This window comes from Acanthochromis polyacanthus, chromosome 21 (assembly GCF_021347895.1).
Source record: "Acanthochromis polyacanthus isolate Apoly-LR-REF ecotype Palm Island chromosome 21, KAUST_Apoly_ChrSc, whole genome shotgun sequence".
Classification (NCBI taxonomy): Eukaryota; Metazoa; Chordata; class Actinopteri; family Pomacentridae; genus Acanthochromis; species Acanthochromis polyacanthus.
In genome coordinates this window covers 4,660,856-4,680,884 of record NC_067133.1, presented here as the reverse complement: position 1 = coordinate 4,680,884, position 20,029 = coordinate 4,660,856, and the positions used below count along the sequence as shown (strand labels likewise).

The 20,029-nt window shown below is 39.8% G+C and overlaps 3 protein-coding genes across 3 annotated transcripts; 2 read left to right on the top strand and 1 right to left on the bottom strand.

Annotated features, from left to right (window-relative positions):
• Positions 1-218: 218 nt before the first annotated feature.
• poldip3 (polymerase (DNA-directed), delta interacting protein 3) lies at positions 219-7,883 on the top strand. The gene is made up of 10 exons (XM_022196989.2): positions 219-498; positions 1,390-1,490; positions 2,157-2,584; positions 2,704-2,748; positions 2,857-2,934; positions 3,040-3,261; positions 4,888-4,965; positions 5,079-5,208; positions 5,462-5,528; positions 6,760-7,883. Exons 1-10 carry the CDS (start codon positions 431-433, stop codon positions 6,974-6,976), a joined length of 1,434 nt encoding a protein of 477 aa, XP_022052681.1. The 5' UTR covers positions 219-430; the 3' UTR covers positions 6,977-7,883.
• Positions 7,884-9,730: 1,847 nt separating this feature from the next.
• Positions 9,731-13,448, top strand: rrp7a (ribosomal RNA processing 7 homolog A). Its single transcript, XM_022196988.2, has 7 exons — positions 9,731-9,814; positions 9,958-10,100; positions 10,201-10,326; positions 11,587-11,710; positions 12,769-12,866; positions 12,946-13,153; positions 13,267-13,448. Exons 1-7 carry the CDS (start codon positions 9,751-9,753, stop codon positions 13,350-13,352), a joined length of 849 nt encoding a protein of 282 aa, XP_022052680.1. The 5' UTR covers positions 9,731-9,750; the 3' UTR covers positions 13,353-13,448.
• A 93-nt stretch (positions 13,449-13,541) lies between these two features.
• LOC110953113 (zona pellucida sperm-binding protein 4-like) lies at positions 13,542-19,915 on the bottom strand. The gene is made up of 12 exons (XM_022196960.2): positions 19,723-19,915; positions 19,516-19,640; positions 17,719-17,839; positions 17,379-17,513; positions 17,051-17,223; positions 16,024-16,103; positions 15,070-15,203; positions 14,795-14,978; positions 14,260-14,404; positions 14,112-14,181; positions 13,893-14,027; positions 13,542-13,807 (listed from the first exon to the last, which is right to left on the bottom strand). The coding sequence occupies exons 1-12, from the start codon at positions 19,913-19,915 to the stop codon at positions 13,659-13,661; spliced, it is 1,644 nt and encodes a 547-aa protein (XP_022052652.2). The 3' UTR covers positions 13,542-13,658.
• Between the last annotated feature and the right edge of the window lie 114 nt (positions 19,916-20,029).

Sequence of the window (20,029 nt, the reverse complement as noted above, 5' to 3'; positions counted from 1 at the left end):
GTTTTCATTTCTAGTCGCAGATGTTATTGTGCTATGTAATAGCTTATCCGAATTAAATGCTTTCATAGTCTTTCATTGCTCGTAAACTACATTTTTTTCGCGTAAAATATACAAAGTTGTTGAGACATTGTTGCGCAAAGGCTCATGGGTATGCAGGGATGTGTGGCATTTGCTCTTTGACGAGAGCAATCGATCACAGAGTATTTATTAGTAAGGACACGTTCGTATTTCGTCAGATAGTGTAGGTGAGTGGAACATTAGGACGTGAATTATTTTAATCGGGAAGGACGCCATCGACGTAAATTTAAAAGTCAGTAGAATTCAGCGTGAGCCTGCGACAGACGTTATAGGTTTTGTTCCGAGCCGGTTTCCGTCGTCGTCTTTGAAACATTCTGAGGCGCGCACGCGCTGTTGGAAAGTGTGTGAGAAAATGGCAGACGTATCTTTGGATGAAGTTATACGACAGCGCCGTATTAACCTCAAGGCTCCAGCCAAACGGTATGTATTCTGTTGCTACATCGGCGAATATTTGTGTATTTGGGACGTAGCAGCACGCTGTAACATTTCTGAAAGCATAACGACAACTTAAGAGTTGTTGGTAGCTTGTTGGCTATCGTAAGCTAACGTTAGCTACGTACAGCTAGCAACGATTACATCGCTAATGCACCGCTAAGTAGCTGCCATTAACTGCAGGCCTTTAGTTGTGAAGCCCTTTTTGGAGAAAATAAAAAAAGCAAGTTAATCGTTTATCTACGACCCGTGTGACCGAACTGACGGCTAGTGTTTGTGATTACGCATCAACTTAAAAAGATGCAGCGTGGTTGCTTAGCGTTTTGTTTGTAGCTTGACTCGTCCCACTTAGCAGGCTAGTAAGCTATTATTCATGGTGATAGTAAAGAATGTGATCGAGCAAATGTGGTTACTGGAAACACTAGTGCCTTCTCTAAATCCATGTTTAAATAATGTTCCTCCTCTACTACTTTTCAAAGGAAGGAGAAATCATATTCCTGTTTGCAGAGCTCCTGAGTGCAGTTTGTGTAGTCAGAAATTGTGAAGATAACAAAAACGACCTTTCTTACATTGAGCATTTCTAGGAAAATGATAAACATTTGTATGTATTTCTAGGAATTTTAAACATATAGGTTGCAGCGTTATCAACATAATCCCAATGTACCATATCTGTATAGCTCTTAATTACTCAGGTCATGATATTACTGTGTGCTTATGTAGAAGGTATCACCATTTACAGAAGAGACTTCCTCTGTTCTGTTATTTATTTAAGCCCCACCTATAGTCAAGTTCATTTGCCTGCTACGTAAACATCTGAGGCTCGTTTTTTGCATGTTACAGTGTTGATGTTGAACTTAAGGAAGCATTCTTCTTTCTTAGGCCCATGTTTGGTCGGGGTCAAGGAATGGATGGCAAAAGTTTTGACGCTCGGCAGAAGATCGGGGCTAATGATGTAAGACAGCGACTTGGAGGAGGCACCGGTAAGATTTAAGGCAGAAGATCATTAATATGCCAAAGCCTGAAGCCCAACTCATGGGTCCTACATGACTGATGTCGACACTGAAAGCAGACATACATGTGGTTCTATTAATTCTGTAGCAGGTTTGCATTGGCCTGTGATGGCATTTTGAACACATCTGCTGCTGTGGATGTTTGTGAAAGGCTGTGACCTTGCGCTCGTATAATAGATTGGGCTGTAGTACGTTGTTAGTGTGATGTATCCTGAGGTGTGTCTAGCATAGTGGACACGTAGCACAGAATTTCTAAAGAATTAAAAAAGTTTTTACTTTGTTTGGGCATCACTGATGGAAAGCTTGGACAATTTAAGCACCTCCAAAGTCTGGCAGTCGACAGCTTCATTTTACAACTCTTTTAATGATAAATTTTAAAGTTGTGGATAACCAAAAACTTCTCAAAACAACCGTTTTGTTGCCGGTATGCTCACAGTGAGGACAATCCACATTGGTCACCAACTTTCTGCTGCTTCCAGACACCTACTCAGGGGTCTCTGTGGACCCTCACAGACTTGACAGGTGTACCCATGTGGACACATGGATGCAGAAAGCGTGAACTGACCTTTATAGTCCCAGCTAATCAGTGAATGTCATGTTTTGTGGAGTAAAATTATGTTTGCTTTCTCACTTCAGGTTTTCAAGTGAAAGATGCCAGAGAAAAGCTGGGTCAAAAAGATGCTCGCTTCAAAATCCGTGGCCGGGGAGGAGCAGGAGCAGTGCAGGATGCTCGTCAGATGATCAACTCACGCAAACAGGGGCAGAATCAGTTCAGCGTGCCTGCACAGATCGTTCAAAAGACAGCAGCAGCACACCAACTACAGAGCCAGACACATGTCCCGCAGATACAGATACACACCAACAACAACCTTGCTGGTGTGAACACCAGGCAGTTTTCCCCGAACGTACAAGGACTGAGTGTCAGGGCCACCGTAACGCCACAGCTGAGTACTAACAAAAGAATGATGGATGCTCGTGATAGGCTGAGCCTCAAGAGGAGCATTGGAGGGACACAGATACAAGGAGCTGCTGCACCACCTCTAAAAATAACCAAGACCATTCAGGTAAGGGTTAAATGTTTTCCTTTGTTGTAAGATCAGTGATCACATGTATCTTTATATGCTTGTTGGTATGTAAAGCCACATCGACATACTTATTGTTTAATCATTGCTCCCTTTTACAGCAACGTCCAATCGGGATGTCTGGTGGAATCCGTGCAGCTGCACAGGTAGAGGAGGGTTTTTTGACATATTTAAACATGACAAAACACTGTTGTATTGGCTATTTCTGTAAAACATGTAACTACTAAAGAGATTACTTTTTTTTTTGTCCACAGCCTGTCTTAAATGAACTGGATGGTGCCCCAAGTAAACAACTAAAGATCACTACTCCAAACAGTATGCTACAAGCGAGGGTAAGATTGACTTTTTAAGACTCATTCTTAACACAATTTAGCATGTCTGATCTGTGTCCTCACGTTACAGCTAACTCTTCCTTTCCGTTTTTGTGTTTCATGCAGGCTGGTCCAGTGGGCTCCGCATTTTCCATGTCAGCCCCCATCACCAAAGTGGTTAAAAATGATGCTTACACTGCCCCGCGTCCTCCTGTCCCCGTGGCTCCCACTCGGCCCACCACCAGCATGGCTGCCGCCCGGTCCTCAGCTGCAACCTTACAGCCGGTCTCCAGGACTCTTCAGCAGAGCACAGCAGAAACCAGTGCAACAGCTCCGACTCCCCCTCAGGTAGACACTATGGCTTGCCTCTGCAGCTTCTCTTATACCTTTTCTACCTTTAGCTTGTCTGCAGCTCATGATATTAGTGCAATTTTTCATGATGTTGGATACATTGTATCAGTAACCAGATGAATAGGTACTAACACGCACTTTTAAAGAGGTTACCCCTCTATATAAATGACAGAGATGAACTAGAAAAGCACTCGGAGAGCACAGTACTCTGCCAAGACTGTTCATTCCCCCAGTGTCAGAAATGCAGCATTTTATAAATTAGTGTTAAGCAATATGAAATTTGTATACCTTTACTCATTGTGTGTTCAGCCATGCTTTTATTCTGAAGGATGTGTGCACGGATGTGTGAAAGTGAAGTGTTCTGTGAGTGCCAGGAGATTGTTGCTTGTCATTTGGCGGTCTATGTTGTTAAAGTTTCTAATAAAGATGCAGTGGTTATACATGTCCCTGGAATTCATTCTTTAACAGTTAGATATGGAGGGCAACTTAGAATGTGGCCATTTAATATAGATGTACCCAAAAACAAAATGACGTTATGCATGTGTATGTTGTGTACGGATACCGAATCATGTGACCTAAGTATGTAGTGGACGGCTCAAATTGATGGGAAACACCCCCACAATTTAATCAATTGTTCCTTGTATCATTTCCAATAGATAAGTCACTGTGGATTTGTCGTAGGATCGCAGTCAGCTGATCATCAGCAGGGAGCTGACAGCGTTCACTTGTTGTCATGGTTACATTTCCATGTGCACGTATATTGCATCTGGGATGGACAGTCCAGTCTGTTTAGGTTATTTGTTGTTCATGTTTGATTGTGTATTTTGCTTTTAGTTCTATTATTTTTAACTAGTTCTATTGTTTTTATCTTAGTTATATTGTCTTTATCTTTTGCTCATGTTTTTACTCTTCTGTACAGCACCTTGGTCAACTCTGGTTGTTTTAAATACTTTATAAATAGATTTGATTTGAGTTATGTTACACACTGAGACAGACAAACATACGCTGATAGTCACATAACTCCGCCGTGTTCCTAATAATAACTCATGCCTATATGTGGATTGAATCGACAACAGCGCTAATATTAAATGAAGAAGTTTGAAAATGAAAGAATTTTTGTGTTGAAGTAAATACAGAACTATAAGAGCTATGCGGCATTATATTTAATTGTGTTGCATAAACCACTGCATTTTGCTTTCCTTTTCATGAATATATCCGTTTCCATTATATATGAAGGCACAAATTTGCGCATAAAGTCACGTGTTTGACTCTCAGAATTTCCAGACTTCCTGCTTTAATGTCTTCACTCCCAGTTTTCAAACTAAATGCTCACACCTTAGATTAAAGTTGAATGTCGGTAGATGGGCGTTTATTATGTGTTTCAGTACAGTCATTTAAGTGTTATGTAAGATGAAGCCACTGCTAGATTGTGGAATGAACACCAGAATAGATTGTGTGGGCTGACCACTTTAAGACAGGAGCATGTGAGTCTTAATGATACCAATCAGCACTTTGTCAGGAAAAGATGTCAACCTTGAGCAACACTTTTGCAGACGTTGCTTTACGTCCACCATTTTGTTTGCATTTTCTTGATTATGTGACGTCGTCGTCTTTCTTTTCCAGCCTGCTTTCAGCCCTTTGGAGGGGACAAAAATAACGGTGAACAACTTGCATCCCCGGGTCACCGAGGAGGACATAGTGGTGAGCGAATCACCCCGTTTGCCCACAACCTTTCCCTGTGTTTGATATTCAGTGTTGTTCTGCAGCGGCACCATGACTCATGCGGTGTGTGTTTGTGCTCTGTTTGTCCACAGGAGCTGTTCTGTGTGTGCGGTGCCTTAAAGCGAGCACGGCTGGTGAAGGTAGGCGTAGCTGAAGTGGTGTTTGTCCGTAAAGAGGATGCTGTGAGCGCGTACAGAAAGTACAACAACCGCTGTTTGGACGGTGAGCACCAGGAGCAAGGACACACACATCTAAGGGCTCTTTGGGCACTGCTTTCTGTTGGTCATGCAGGTCTATGAATACTGTAGCATTTATAAGTTTCTGTTAGAGACAAACCTGTACGTGTTGCTTTTATTAAATTGAAGGATATGTGCGGTCAGCATCACTGGGATTGCCACTAACCAGATTGATGACGTTTGTCGTTTTCTGTCTCGTCTGTTTTTCCTTATCTCTTCTTCTTTGTCCACCCCCCCAGGCCAACCAATGAAGTGTAACCTTCATATTCAGGGAAATGTCATCACTTCTGATCAGCCCATTCTATTGTAAGTGAGCCCACGAGGCTTCAGGCTTCAGACTGTATTTATATGCATGCTTTATTTAGCTTTTTGTCAGTGAGCTGCCATTCACCTTAAAGCTGAGGGACTGCATCGAATGTCCACCATTTATTTCTCAGAGACATTTGATGAAATCAAGATGAGTTTCATGGTGAAATGTGAATGCCATTGGCTGTTGCTGTGTTTTGTGTCTTCCATTATTCACTAGTATAATTGTTTGTGTTTTAATTATTGGGATTCTAATTAGTTGAGAAATCCTGGATAATAATAACTTAGTGATATAATGTGCTCTCTCTCTCATGCTCTGTTTATTGAATGAGTATGGCTTATAGCTCACGAAAAGCAGATGTCCAGTTTTCTCATTTATTGGAATACCGTGGGTCCTCGGTTTACGACGTCCTCGACCTATGACGTTTTGTCGTTGCGTCAGAACTGGTTACGTGGAACTAATTGACGAGCAGAGCAGACGAATACGTCGTCACACAGCGCTATAAGACGGCTTTGTTTACGTTCGCCAGTCGTACGCCACCTTGGATTGTGCTACATTTGCTAATTTTATGCCCTTCCTTATAGCTGCCCAGCACAAGTCAGACTCTTCTGATGGCGGTGCTTTGAAGAAAAGGAAAGACATGTCCATGAAAGTGATATAATAAAACGCTCAGAACAGATCATTAGGAGATGATATAACATATTTGCTTTCAGCTAGAATGGCTAATGACGCAGACTGATAGTGGAAGACATGCAGTACATGGTTGCAGTGCACTGCTTATGAACTAGTGTGATTCATGGTGATTTTAGAATAGAATAGAATGGTTTTATTGTCATCATACATGGTATGACGAAACTATAAACAGCTTCCACTGGACGGTGCACGACAACAGCAAAAACGGATAAAATGTCAACATTAAATAATAAAATCAAATGTAACTATATAAGAAAACAATGTTAAAAATGACAACTGCAGAGGAGGCCAGATATAGACGATACGAGGTGGAATGTAAATTATACTTTCTTAATGATTCATTTAGAATCTGACTTTTGGAGCCAGTGCTAAGTTGGAACCGATTCTCGATGTCCGCCCCTAGCGACTTATTGACAGCTGTTGCTTTTCAAAGATAAAGCATCGATGTTGTGGGTTTTATTAAATGCGGCAGTAGCACTCTACGCCTTTGTGTGTTGGAGAATCGTGACAAACCTTTCGCTTCTTGTCTCCCCACAGGAGGCTCAGCGACACTCCAGGTACAGGCGGCGGCACAAAGAAAGACGGTCTGCCCTCCAACCTGTCGCGCCCCGCCAGCCAGCGAGCCTCTTCTCAGCCCACTCCAGAAGTGGACCCCCAGACCATCCTCAAAGCTCTGTTCAAGTCCACCGCACAGTCCACCTCCACCACCGAGCCCCCCAGCTCACAGGCCACTGCCTTTCGCATCAAGATATAGGTCACGTCTGATGTGAATATGCCATCTGTCCATACTACCACATTCGGTGTTCACATATAAGCCGTGGTTTTCACATTGACAGCAGGCAGCCCGCATTCTCCCGTCAAACTGATTTTTACACATTTGATATACATGACTACTGTGGACGTGAAGTCATAGATAAGCAACATGTTTGTTTTGGTTTTGTGGTATCAGATGTCACCAGTATGTTTCTGAAATGGACCAGGGGGAGGAGGGGTGGGTGGGGGGGTATGTAGGGATATTTTTATTTTATTTTATTTGATGCCAGTCCATTTTGATGTGTTTTTTTTTTTTTCATAAATTGTCCCAGTTGTCTTCACGCATCCCCCTTCCCAAAATGGGAAACTGGAGGGGAAAAGATAAAAAATAACTAATCGACATTTGAGTGTCTTTACTGAGGGATACATAACATGTAAGGCTGAATACCTGCACAGATGTGTTCATTTATATTGTTAGTACCTCTTTTTGGGTTGCCACGGTGTGTACAGACCACAGAAACAACCGTAGTAGATAGCACATCTGGCTCGACCCAAGAAGATGTCTTTCTAGCTGAAATAACTACAATGAACATCTGTACATGAGGGACAGAAACTATAACACCATAACGACAGTAAACCAGTTCTCAAGTATTCCTACTATGTTGTTTTCTTTTGCTTTATCATCTTTGTGGCATCCGGACTCTTGTATGCTCCGTTTGTGACTGGTTTTACTTGGTTGTCTAGTTTTGGAGCAGTATATGTCTAATTCTTTTTAGCATACATTACCCTCAATACGTGTGGAAGGACTGTAAATTACTTTCCGTCGCTCTCTTGGTCTGTTCGTCGAGAGGGAACAAGTGGTCAGGTCTCTCTGTGAAATGTCGCCATTAAATATTTAGCTTTGTAAATTTTGTCTGAGACTCCTCTTTGCTGGCCATGATGGTGATGATGGCATTTAAGCTTTCCAAGAACTGTACGGAAACAAGCAAATGTCTCATTGTTTTTGTGTTTGATATAATATTATGTTACAATTTCCATATATTTCAGTAAATTAGATATTTTCAACTAAAACAGCTCATACAGTGGATAACTGACATGCTCAAAGTTAAACCAAGTGCTTGAAATGCTCGTCTGAAAAAGGGAGAGCTAACATTTAATGACTTCCTTAACACCCTGTTATCTTCATTTACGGGCACCAAAAATATTGTTTCCTTGTCTGAAAAAAATTCAAAAAATTCAGCAAAAAAACTCGCCAAATTTCTGAAAACTTGCAAAACCTTTAGGAAGAAAATTGAAAGTTTCATTTTTTAAAAAATCCCCCAAATTTGGCAAGAAAATGATTTAAAATATTTTCAAAAATAAGTAAAAATCTTCAAAAAAAGTTATATATGTAATCACTTCAGATATTTATTAATAAAACGTCTAAGAACATTCACATAAAAATTGATTTTGTTGTGAATGTTCTTAAACATTTTTTAACATTTATTTTTTTCCACCAAAAAATGCTCAAAGATATCCAAAAAATGTTGATAAATGTGGACATTAGAAGTTTCACTGTGAATTCCCCCCCCCACACACATTTTCAAACTTTAAAAAGAGTCAATTTTGACCCGCAGGATGACATGAGGGTTAATTGAACATTGTTGGATTTCTACCCACTCTACACACACACAGACATATATAATAATATACCGGTACATCTACAGATAAGCCCAATATCGTTCAAGCCCATGCCAAACTTTGACTTGTACTGAATTTTTTCCTCTATACTGGAACACTTCTTCACCACTTTGACTGTATGTTTCAGATCATTGTCTTGTTGGAAGGTCCAATCCTGCCCAAGCTCAAATTTTTCTAAAGACTGATGTTTTTGCCACAATCCTACAATCTCATTCTGCCGTTGAGCCCATCGGCTGAAAAACACCCCTAAAGTACTGATCACCACTATGTTTGACAGTGGGACTGCTTCTCTGTTCTTTGGACCAATAAAAGCAACATTGCTGTTTCCTAAAAACTCAATTTTTAACTCAGTTCATGACAGAACTGACATCCAAAAGCTTTGTCCACATGAGCTTGATGTGTCTGTCTTGCAGATTCAGTTCAATTTTATTTACATAAGGGAGTCAAAAAAAAGGGTAAAAAAAACGTCAACAAAAACTGTGTTGGGAGTGATCGGATGTGGAAGAAAGCTGAAAAAGAGAAGGTTGCAGCAGGAAATGTCAACTACTTGAGTCCTCCATGGCACTTGAGTTTAGTGAGTAAGGTAAGAGCAGAAAGGGAGCTGCTACTCGGGTGCCGTTCTTCAACCCAGAAAGGACCTCTTTCTGCTGTCGCTGCTACACATACTGCCCTCGTTGACGTTTTAGGTGGAATATTCTTTTTAACTAGCCTCTCAGGTGACTTTACTTAAGGAACTACTGCACCAGCTGTTCTCCGTTTGTTCGGATTTCCTGGTGCATGGCAGAAATTACAAGGACCATTTGGACATATATAGAGGCTGCATTTTCCTCAACCAAGAAAGTAATGGTGGATGTGGCTTTTTAAGTGAAATACAAAAAAACAAACAAAGAAATACTTAAAATTAATCACTAATTTTCTTTGTATTATTTGTCACTTGATTGTGTCATTTTCAGCCGGAGGATATCCAATAATTGAAATAAAAATTTATGGTAAATCAAAAAATATATATATATATATTTTAAATCAAAAATAATTTGCTTTAAATCCTCGCTCTTCCTGTGACGTTGTACTTCCGGGTTGAAAGCTCACACCAAAATGGCGCCGTCCAAGAAGAAACATGCCAGCAGCCAGGCGCGTATCATTCCTGGAGGTTTTGCGGGTATTTTGAGATAAAAATTAACAGCACATTTTTCAGACTTTCGCTAGCATTGTGGTTGATCCTACTCTATTGTTATGTGAATCGGTTTTTGTGTTCGCATGGTGGCTGCAGGAACTGATGTGTTTTTCTGCCCGTCTTCACAGTGCTTTCCTTACAGTTTAATTCCGACAGCGCTGCACGTCACAGCCTTTACGTGAAAGAGCACAAAGTACGAGCTGAGAAAAGTTTCCACAGACCTCAGGACCGGACTTTATTTGTTCTCAACATCCCTCCATACTGTTCAGAGGTATGTTACTATCACTGTAGCTGCTCAGTAACAGCTCTGGATGGTGTAAACAGTTCGGTAACTGTAGTGGACTGATACTCGTCAATGTTTTGTGTTTCAGGATGTTGTCAAAGAATTATTCTCTCAGTTTGGCAACGTTGAGTCAGTGGAGCTAAGAGACCATCCGGGCTCCACTCAGGAATCTGGACCCAAACTGTCCAAGTTCTTCCGACCACCTGGGAAACAGGTCGGCCTGCCCTGCTGCTCACTTGCGTATTCTTTATGTACTCCTGTATACTCATTGTAACTACCTTATTTGTACTTTGAACAGTAGGTATTTGCTCCTACGACAAATTGAACAGTTAAGTTTTATTATGTTAAAAATACAGGACCCCCAGTGGGAACTTAATGCAACAAATACAGCTTTTCATTGGAGATTCAAGTCTTTTGTTTTTCTGCAATACTTCACATGTCCACCTTTACTTTTGATGACAATCCTCATCAGAATGGAGGATACCAGCAGCATCACATGGATCTCTGTAGAGATGTTCTGCTTTTTATTTTTAGAGATTTTTTCAGCTGCTCTTTGCTGTAGGGGTTGTGTTGCTCTGCATGTCAATGGCAGACTGAGAAAACCTCCTAAATGACTAACTGGTATAAAATGACTCGAATATTGCCTTAAACAACCTAGAACTTTGCCAAAATTACAAAAAAATAATATTACTCAAAAATGTTGCCAAAATGACAAATTGTCCTCAAATTACTTGAAATGTGTCCAAAAAGACTCCAAATGCCTCCAGAATAATGTGAAATTTGGAAAAATGACCAAAATTTTGCAAAATTGGCCTACAATACTCATGTCTCCAAAATAACTTGGAAATTGAGCCAAAATGATCAAATTTTGCAAAATGGCAAAAAAAAATGTTGCTGCAAAGAGTAAAACCTGTTGACAGACTGAGAAAGCCTCCTAAATGAGCCTAACTTGTATAAAATGACTAAAATATTGCCTAAAAGAACTTAAAACTTTGCCAAAATTACAAAAAATTATTAATGTGACTCAAATTTTGCCAAAATCACTCCAAACTTGGGGCACATTAAGAAAATGAAGATGGACTGAAATAAAAATTAAGTGATTTTTTTTTTTATGATTTCTGTAATTTCCAGATTGTTACATTCAGATTTTAAATGTTAATTCAGCCTAAAGTCCAGATTCGATGTTAAAAACCCTTTGAAATCAGTGGAGAACCTCGTTAAGGTTGAATTCTCACTCATATAGACTAAAAACATTCCACCCTGGTCACCCTTTGGGCTGCTAAACACGGATTGATTTTTTTAAAATAAATATTTAAAATAAAAATAAATACTCATTGACTTAATTAATCCAGTTAACAAGAGGTAGTTCAGCTTTGAATCATTTGACATTTAGCTGATATTGTACGGACGATTTCTGTTTTATTTTGTACAGCAGGTTGTTGTTTAACCTCTTGTGTGTCTCTGATTCTTCCAGGGTTTCAACGTCGGCTACATTGTGTTTAAAAAGTCCTCCAGTTTAACAGAAGTTAAATCCCACCCACATGATGTGCCTCTGGTGGTCTGCACAGAGCAGCGTCCAGTTCGGACAGGAGTACAGAGTGAGTGGTGCATTTGTCTTGTTTTTTTTATTATTACCAGACTTGATGCTGCCCCATTTTATTTTATGCTTTCTTTGCTTTAGCTCTTTTAATGCTTTTATGCAGGAATTATTAAAATATGAAGTGAGATTTGTTTTCAAACTTTCTTATTACTCCCAAACAAGACCTAAAACATGTCCACTTACATTTTTTCAATATCTGTTAAGTGAGATATACAACTGCACACTGTAGAGGATGTTGGTCATCAGAGGTTTAAACTGTTCTTCAGCTGCACTACAGGTCAATTGGGTAGAAACTTCAAAAGATGTGAAGATGAAACTCACACAGCAGATAACTTACATCACCTTTTTAATGCTTAAATAGACAAATAAGGTGTTATTTCACTTAAAATGTGTGAGTTTGTGAATGATATGAGCGAATCCCTTTGTAAAAACTGTCAGTACAGCAACAGAATCCAGCTGTGAAGTTTGGTGCTGCTGCTGAAGTGGAGATTTGAGAGTAGGAGGAAATAAACACTGCATGTATTTTTATTGGAAACTGCAGGAAAAAACTAGAACCTCCTCAGTTTGTTACTAAACAATATATATTTTTCTGTATGTCACACTTTGAACTGTTTTTCACTATATTGCCATGCAAGGCCCTAATGATGCATAATGTTACCAATTACTATGAATGGAAACCAAATAGATTAAAGATTTCTTCACTGCAGTGAATTAGAAAATGTTTCATATCTGTATCCTTCCTGTAGAATAAAACATTTTAACAGATATTCCAGTAATGACAGTCACATTTCCACCAATTTGGAGTTATGATAGAATATTTCAGGGTAACAAATATGAATAGAAACAGTCATCATATAGATTTCTAAAGGTTCTTTATAGATTGTGCCCTGCTGGTTTGGAGTAATTGTTGTTAACGTGGTTTTAGTTGACATGTGAATAACTGTCCACTGCAGTCGATAGCATGCATGATGTCATTTAAATATAAACCGGTTAATACGATTTCAGTGGAGGCTGTGATCACTTTCAATGCATATATTTTCCATCTTCTAATGCCAGAATGGATTCAGCAGTACACAGAGTCTTTTATTCACCCGGACAAACTACAACAAACGGTCGACTCTTTTATGGAAAACTACGACAAGTGTAAAGAAGAGGTGAGGATCCTGCAGCTTTTCCTCCAACATCACTCCCCCTCATTAAGTGACTTTAACCAGCGTTTGTTCTCTGTCACAGGAGGCGGAGCGTCAGAAGGAGGAGGCCGAGCAGCAGAAAGAAGAAGAGGAGGGCTGGGTGAAAGTGACTAGAGGGAACAAGGGCACCAAGGCCCGTCCTCACAGCGAGGCAGCCAATCAGAGGACTCTACAGAAGGAGATGAGGAAGAAGAAGAGGAAGGAGCTCATGAACTTCTACACCTGGCAGCACAGGAACACGCAGAAAGAACGTAAGTTGCAGACAGTTTAAGATTACTAAACCTGTGGAAACACATTAACTTGGAATTGAGTCCGTAAGCAGAATATCTTTATAGTTGATTCTATTTTTGTTCATTTTTTCCAGATATTGCTGAACTAAGGAAGAAGTTTGAGGAGGATAAACAGAGAATAGCTCTGCTGAGGGCACAGAGAAAGTTCAGACCTTATTGACTCAACTGTTGTTTTTGTTCATCTTACTTCTTTTGTGTGTTTTTTGTTGCATTGTAAACCTGAACATTTGTGTTAATAAAAATTCTGATTGACTTATTTTTGCGATGTCATTCAATTAAAACACCACAAGATGCTAATGATTTGATAAATGTGTTAATGTGAAAGAAACCGATAGATGACAGAGTACACTAAGGAGAATATTTTGAATTTAGATATAATTTCAAGATTCATTACACAATTTCAATGCTCAGACTTTAAGGTAATTATCAGTACAGAACACTATTTCAGTGCAGAATAAGGAGTGATTTATTGATTTGGTTCAGTGTTAACTTCAACACAAGCTGGCTGTGGTTCTGTTTTCTGACACCTTCTGATACTTGTGCATATTATCAAGAGCAGCATCAAAAACAGGGCGGCACCAACACCACAGAGAATATACACCATCACCTGGAACACTGGGGGAGAAAGAAAGCATTTCGAATCCAGTATTTCCTTTGCTCATTCATATTATAACTGTAATTTGTGCTGAGCGTGATTTACTTGTTTTGTGTTTGACGCACGGCTCATCCCCTGGTTCAGTGGTATTCTGTACCAGCACCAGCGGCCCTAAAGAGACCAGCTGAAGCCTCTGGGACTCGGAGAGGACCTCTCTTCTCCGCCTCGCGCCATCAGATGCTAAGGAAGGAGAGGAGATAAAAATGTATTTAAAAAGAAAAAACGGCACAGGGTAGAATGTGAAACCTCCTTTGGAATACTCACTGATTATGGTGCAACGCTGTGCACATTCAGCATCACTGGTGCAGATTTCCACCCAACAGTAGAAGTACATCTGAGTGAAAGATTACAAACAGCCGTGTCTGTAGGAAAGCTCCTGTGGTAGTGAAATATGTGAATTTGATAATCTTACTTCCTCCACACTTGGATTGCCTGTATGGGGGTCCAGGAAAGCAAATGTTTTCACATCAAACCTCCTGGCTTGGGAGTGGGACGTGGTCCTCCCCTGGTCGTCCACAGGGACAGAGCTTCTCATGTTGTCCACAGGGTTGGGACATCTGTTGGGTCAATATATAATAGAGGGACATTTGAAGTCCATGGGATATATCTTGCATACATTTTTATTAAAAGACTGGAAGACTCCAAGGCTTTCTGAGTTATTTAATATAAAGTAGTGTGTGAGTCAAGTTTGGATTTATGACATGTCAACAGGTTTACTAGAATATCTTTATCAATAACTTTCAGTTTTACTCAGTCTTTCTGTATAAATGCCACGTGGTGTTTGGTTATAGGCGGCCATGTTGATTTTAGGCCTGAAAACAGCAAAAATATCAACTATGATACCAAAAACCCCCCCCAATTATACATTGACCCTGTTAATGATGTGGTAAAGCTGCTACTCAGTAACATATTTTTCACATTGCTGCTGTAATTGTCTGCCACCTTACCCATCGTAGAGAAGCGTCCACACGGAGTGTCTAGTCACAGGATAGGCGAAGCAGTCTCGTATACGTAGGGAAAGCGTAGGATCTGGGGATGGCTGCACAATGGAAATTTCCACATTTATGGGTTTACGCAAGGGCACGGTCAGTGGAAGCTGGTTTTCAGGAACAAAGGAAGTAAAAGATGCATCTAGAGGAATGAATACTCAAATCAGACACATAAAGCCCACACTTGAGTGATGATCGACTTTAGTGACGCTAATCTTAATTAATTTTAATACCTCTGGCTATTCGCATCTGCACTCTGATGGTTCCCAGTGCAACAACAGGTGGTGGATTGGTCACTGCATACAAGGACCGCAAGTCTTTCGCACGCTTTAGATCGGATGCGTCGTATTCACACTCCACCAGCAGACTAAAAGACCAAGATTTACCAATACGTTTGGCACTACATGTACACAGCATACGACAAAAGCGGGTAAACCCCTGTGCAACATCACTTATATGTCAAATAGCAATACCTTACAGTAGCTGCATCATTTGTAAGTTGAACAGTATGGTATCTGCTCTTAAGTAAAACTAACAATGTAGATTTACAATATTAAAAATACAGACTCCATGGAAATAACTCAATGCAACTCAATACGTCTTATGTCTTCCTTTTAACTCAGTTCTCATCAACATGGAGAATAGCACATTTCTGATGTGATGTTCTGACATTTTTCAGAGATTTGTTTTTCCAGCTATTCTTTGCTGGAGGGGCAGCGTTGCTCTACTTTTTCAAAGGTGTTCTGTTGGATTCAAGTCAGGCAACACACTTGTCTAGGTCACAGATTTCCCCCTTTTCTGTAACAATTCTTGTGTGTTTTGGATTGTTATCATGCTGGAATATTCCGTTTCTGCCAAGCTTCTGCAGACTGGGAGTCATCTTGTCAGATAGTATCTCAGTGTATCCACAAACATTCATGGCGCCATCGAATAAATGTCATCTCTCCAACACCTTTTGCACTCATGCAGCTCCATATCACCGCATTCCCATCTTTGTACTTCACTGCCAAGACTATGCATTCACTGTGATAGTACAGACAACAGTGAATGATCAGTTTCTTTAAGCGGTGACACAATTTCAAGTGATATTGCACAGAGATGTACTCACTTCTGTTGTATACCGCACATTACGAGATAAAGCATTTAATTTAGGAGCCATAAGCTCCACAGAAGGTGTAAAAACGTACTTAAATGGAGAATGTTTGCTTGTTCTTTTACTATGCAGCTCCCCCACTTCCACCTCATAGGTCACCGTATCTCCCTGTGCCTAAAGGTCAAGCAGAAAAGAAAGAATTCAGCTTCAAGTTACACACAAGGAAAGAAAGTTTTGATGAAGTGACAATTCATGATGGACCTTCAAAACAACATTTCACAGACAACTTATAATGACACTGTATAGGGGTCAATATATAGTTGCGGGACTTTTCGTAACATAGTTGACATTTTTGCTGTTTTCGGGCCTAAAATCAACATGGCCGCCTATAACCAAACACCACATGGCATTTTTACACAAAGATTCTACTAAATATTATATATACAACTGAGTAAAACTGAAAGTTGTTAAAGATATTGTAGTAAATCTGTTGACATGCCATAAATCCACACTTGACTCACACACTACTTTATATTAAATAACTCAGAAAGCCTTGGAGTCTTCCAGTCTTTTCTTCAGGAGGAAATGACATCATGTGGAGCAGGTCATGTGATCTGGAATTAACACACTTCCTTGAGAGGTGTTTTTGTAATGGCGATTTCTCGGACACAGAAATAAATAAAATTTGTTATGTTGCCAAAAAAGAAATATCTGTCATGATTATCTCAACTTAATAAAAAAAAGCACATTTTAAACAATTTTGAAAAAGCTCATTTTACAACTGTTTAGCCAATTAGAAGGTGGTTCTTATTAAATTGGGATGGTTATTTAGTTGACATTTTAGTGATATCCAGTCATATTTTATTAATAAGTGATTGTTTCCATAATAAATAATGATGGAATTTGTAAAGACATGATCATAATGAACATAAAAACATTTTTTTTTACTTTTAATAAAAGTGTATGCAAGATATATCCCATTAACTTCAAAAGTCCCTCACTTATATGTTGACCCATTGGTTTTTTTTTTTTCTAAAATGGTGTTTTTTAGTTTGTATAACTGAACAAAAAAAATAATATGCATCTATACGGTGATGCTTCTGTCAGAATCACACCTTTACCTTCATCTTTGCTCCACATTCCATGACTCCTATTCTGAAGACAGCAGTGTCTTGGGTCGTGACGGCGGGGAAACAATGAGGCTGATCCTTGATTATAAGGCTGCTGGGATCAATGGGTGGGTGCGTGTCCGTCGCCTTTACTGAGAACACAAAGTTTCCATCCAGAGAACAGGCTACACAGAATGACAACACGGGAAAATTAAGCCTTTTTTACACTTACATAAGCAAGCTAATCAGTGCGTCCTTGAAGAGGGTGTTTTGCATATTAATACCCTTTTCAGAATCACTTATACAACACCGTGAAGCACAAGAGAAACGCTGATCTTACAATTGAGTTTGTAATAGCAGTTTAAATCAACAGCATCATAGCAGCATCCCAGTTTGTTGCAGATGTCGCTGGAAATGCCTCGGGGTCCGCAATTTATTCGTAGAGCTCTTTTGATGTCACACTTTCCAAGGAATGCTGGAGAAAAAAAAACACATTTTCAGTGTCCTAAACCAGCACAGTAATCCACAGATGATATCAACCCATGGCATCATTTATGTGTAAAGAAATTATTTTCAACTCTTATCCAGGCTCCAAAGAATGAAACTGATAAAAAAAAGGAGTGCTACAGTCATACACAGGAGGACATAAATGTGCCAGTGTGTTCTGCTCAGTCACTTACATGTGGAGGTTGGATGGGTTTTGTCATCGCGCCTCTTTATCAGGGAACAGCTGATATTCACCCTGATCCACCGATCCTCTCCTGTCAGCTGGACCTGCAGGGGGATGACCACTTTGCTGCCCTGAGGGTCACAGAATGAATGTCAAGAAGTCATACATGCTACTTTTGCATTTACATGCATCTCTTACGTGCCTGAATTCACTTTTACTGACAGATCAAAAAGGGGGCGAAGTTTCTGATTTCATTGTTTGACATATTTTAGTTCCATTTTCAAAACAGTTCCACCATTTTAGACTATATGAATATTATTAATAGTACTTTTGTGGTCATTTGTGTCAATGCTTATGGCTATTTTATCCCATCTACAAGTACCAAGTGCAATCCAAATCATAATTTAACTACAGTTAAACCCAAAATGATCACACCCTGGTTGATTTATCATGAACTTCTGTTTGACCAATAGATTTCTTCTGGCTGATAATCATACAAAAAAAGTGACAATAACACTGTGTTAGAGGCGTTAATGATACATTACTCCTACTTTTTGTCTAACATTTTCTTAAGATGGCTTGTCCAACTGATTATCAGCCCGTCAAACTGATGCAAATTCGAAGAAAATGCAGCTCATATAGCATTCCAAATGCTCTTTGTATTTTCTGCCACGCTTTATATCATTCTGATACTCAGTAAAATGAGAATAGCTGATGCAATAGTTCTCTCGTCAGTTACTACCTGATCGCAAGTCATGCTAAAACCAAATAGTTTCGTGAGCTATTAGACTCCATCATTTTCAGAGTTCTGCATTGTAGCTGCTCACAAGACAAGTTTGAGTGTCAGTGGCCACAGTGCAGAGCTTTAGCAAAGATTTGAAGCAGAGCCCCACTGTTAAAAATATGAAATGACTGATAGCAAGCTAAAAATTATGGTAATGCAAGTGGCCCAAAAAATCCAAGGATCACCACCAAGATCATCCTGATGAAGCAACTCTGTACCAAAATCTCAATCCAGCAGACACTGAACATGACTGTTTCCATGGACACAAACCAAGGAAGACTCAAACACAAAAGCTCAAGCATCAGTCCTCTGGTAGGACGAGATGAGAATGCAGTTTTTTTTTGGAACCAAGAATGTGGCTTTGTTTAGTTAAAGAAAGGAAAATGAATCACCATCTTCATGGTGAAACATGCTGGTGTGAATGTAATGTTTTGGGGATGTTTTAAAGCCAAAAGACCAGACACCTTCTAAGTACATTATCATGAGAAAATAGGACAACATTAAGATTGTGGAGGAAAGCTTTAAGCAGTCTTTAAAAAAAATGCTTGGGCAGCATTGGAACTTGCAACTAGACGATGTGAAACATACAGCCAAAGTTTTGAACAAATGGTCAACAGGAAGCAGTTGAAAATGTTAGAGTCCAGATCTGAATCCAATGAGAATCTATGGAGGCACTAAAGACCAGAGTGATGAAAGAAAAACTTCAACCTCAAAGACTTGGAGATCATCACAAAATCCCAGTGGAGACATGCAGAAGAAGAAGAATTATAAGAACTGTTTGATCGTTGTGGCTCGAAGAAAGACACTGATTACTAAGGATAATCTTGGAAATGGTATTTGTAGTAAAAAAAAAAAAGCATCATTAAAATATCTAACAAAATGTCTCACAAAGTCTAAACCGAAATTTGGATTATGAATAAATATGAGCTTTGATCATTTTCATTTTAACTCTTTAGCTGCCTGCTGTTTGAGTTTTTTCTTTTCACTGTGAATCTTGTGAAGAACACAAACGCATGACATTACCTCAACTCTGGCATAGCAGCTGTCATATCTGCTGAAAAACGTCAGGCTGTGGTTCTTCTCTCTGGCCATCCTCACCCCACAGGAGCCCTCAGACTGCAGCACCGGGACTACAGCTCCAGTCAGAGCTACACGCACAAACAGACTCACTAAAACGCCTCAGCAATCACTGAAGTTCTTAGCATTCTACTGCATCCAAAGCGACCTTACTTTGTACTCGAACACTGTCTGTAACCATCGGACCGAACACGGCTTTGACTCCCCGGGCGGAGCAGGTGACCGTCGGTAAACCCAGCTGAGGTCTCTGCTCAGGTGGTTTCCTGCTCTGGACGGTGGAGACACAGCAGCAGCACTGAGCCAGGAGGGCAAAAATCAAATAAAGTTTTGCAGAATGATAATTCATCTTCTTATATTTTGTGTACTTTGACTTTACACTGCAGAAATACTCAGGTATCTCTACGATGAGCCACGTGACACCTGTTAATTAGCGCTAATTAGTCTGAAGCCTGCTGCCTCC

Bases quoted from the DNA above. Each gene is read 5' to 3' on its own strand.
- rrp7a (XM_022196988.2), top strand. From the start codon at position 9,751: ATGGCGCCGTCCAAGAAGAAACATGCCAGCAGCCAGGCGCGTATCATT. The intron at 10,327-11,586 runs GTCGGCCTGCCC...TGATTCTTCCAG, and splicing joins TCCGACCACCTGGGAAACAG to GGTTTCAACGTCGGCTACAT. The intron at 11,711-12,768 runs GTGAGTGGTGCA...TTCTAATGCCAG, and splicing joins AGTTCGGACAGGAGTACAGA to AATGGATTCAGCAGTACACA.
- LOC110953113 (XM_022196960.2), bottom strand. From the start codon at position 19,915: ATGAATTATCATTCTGCAAAACTTTATTTGATTTTTGCCCTCCTGGCT. The intron at 14,405-14,794 runs GTAAGGTGGCAG...TTGACCCAACAG, and splicing joins TGGACGCTTCTCTACGATGG to ATGTCCCAACCCTGTGGACA. The intron at 14,028-14,111 runs GTGAGTATTCCA...CTCCTTCCTTAG, and splicing joins ACAGCGTTGCACCATAATCA to CATCTGATGGCGCGAGGCGG.
- poldip3 (XM_022196989.2), top strand. From the start codon at position 431: ATGGCAGACGTATCTTTGGATGAAGTTATACGACAGCGCCGTATTAAC. The intron at 2,749-2,856 runs GTAGAGGAGGGT...TTTTGTCCACAG, and splicing joins GAATCCGTGCAGCTGCACAG to CCTGTCTTAAATGAACTGGA. The intron at 3,262-4,887 runs GTAGACACTATG...TTTCTTTTCCAG, and splicing joins CAGCTCCGACTCCCCCTCAG to CCTGCTTTCAGCCCTTTGGA.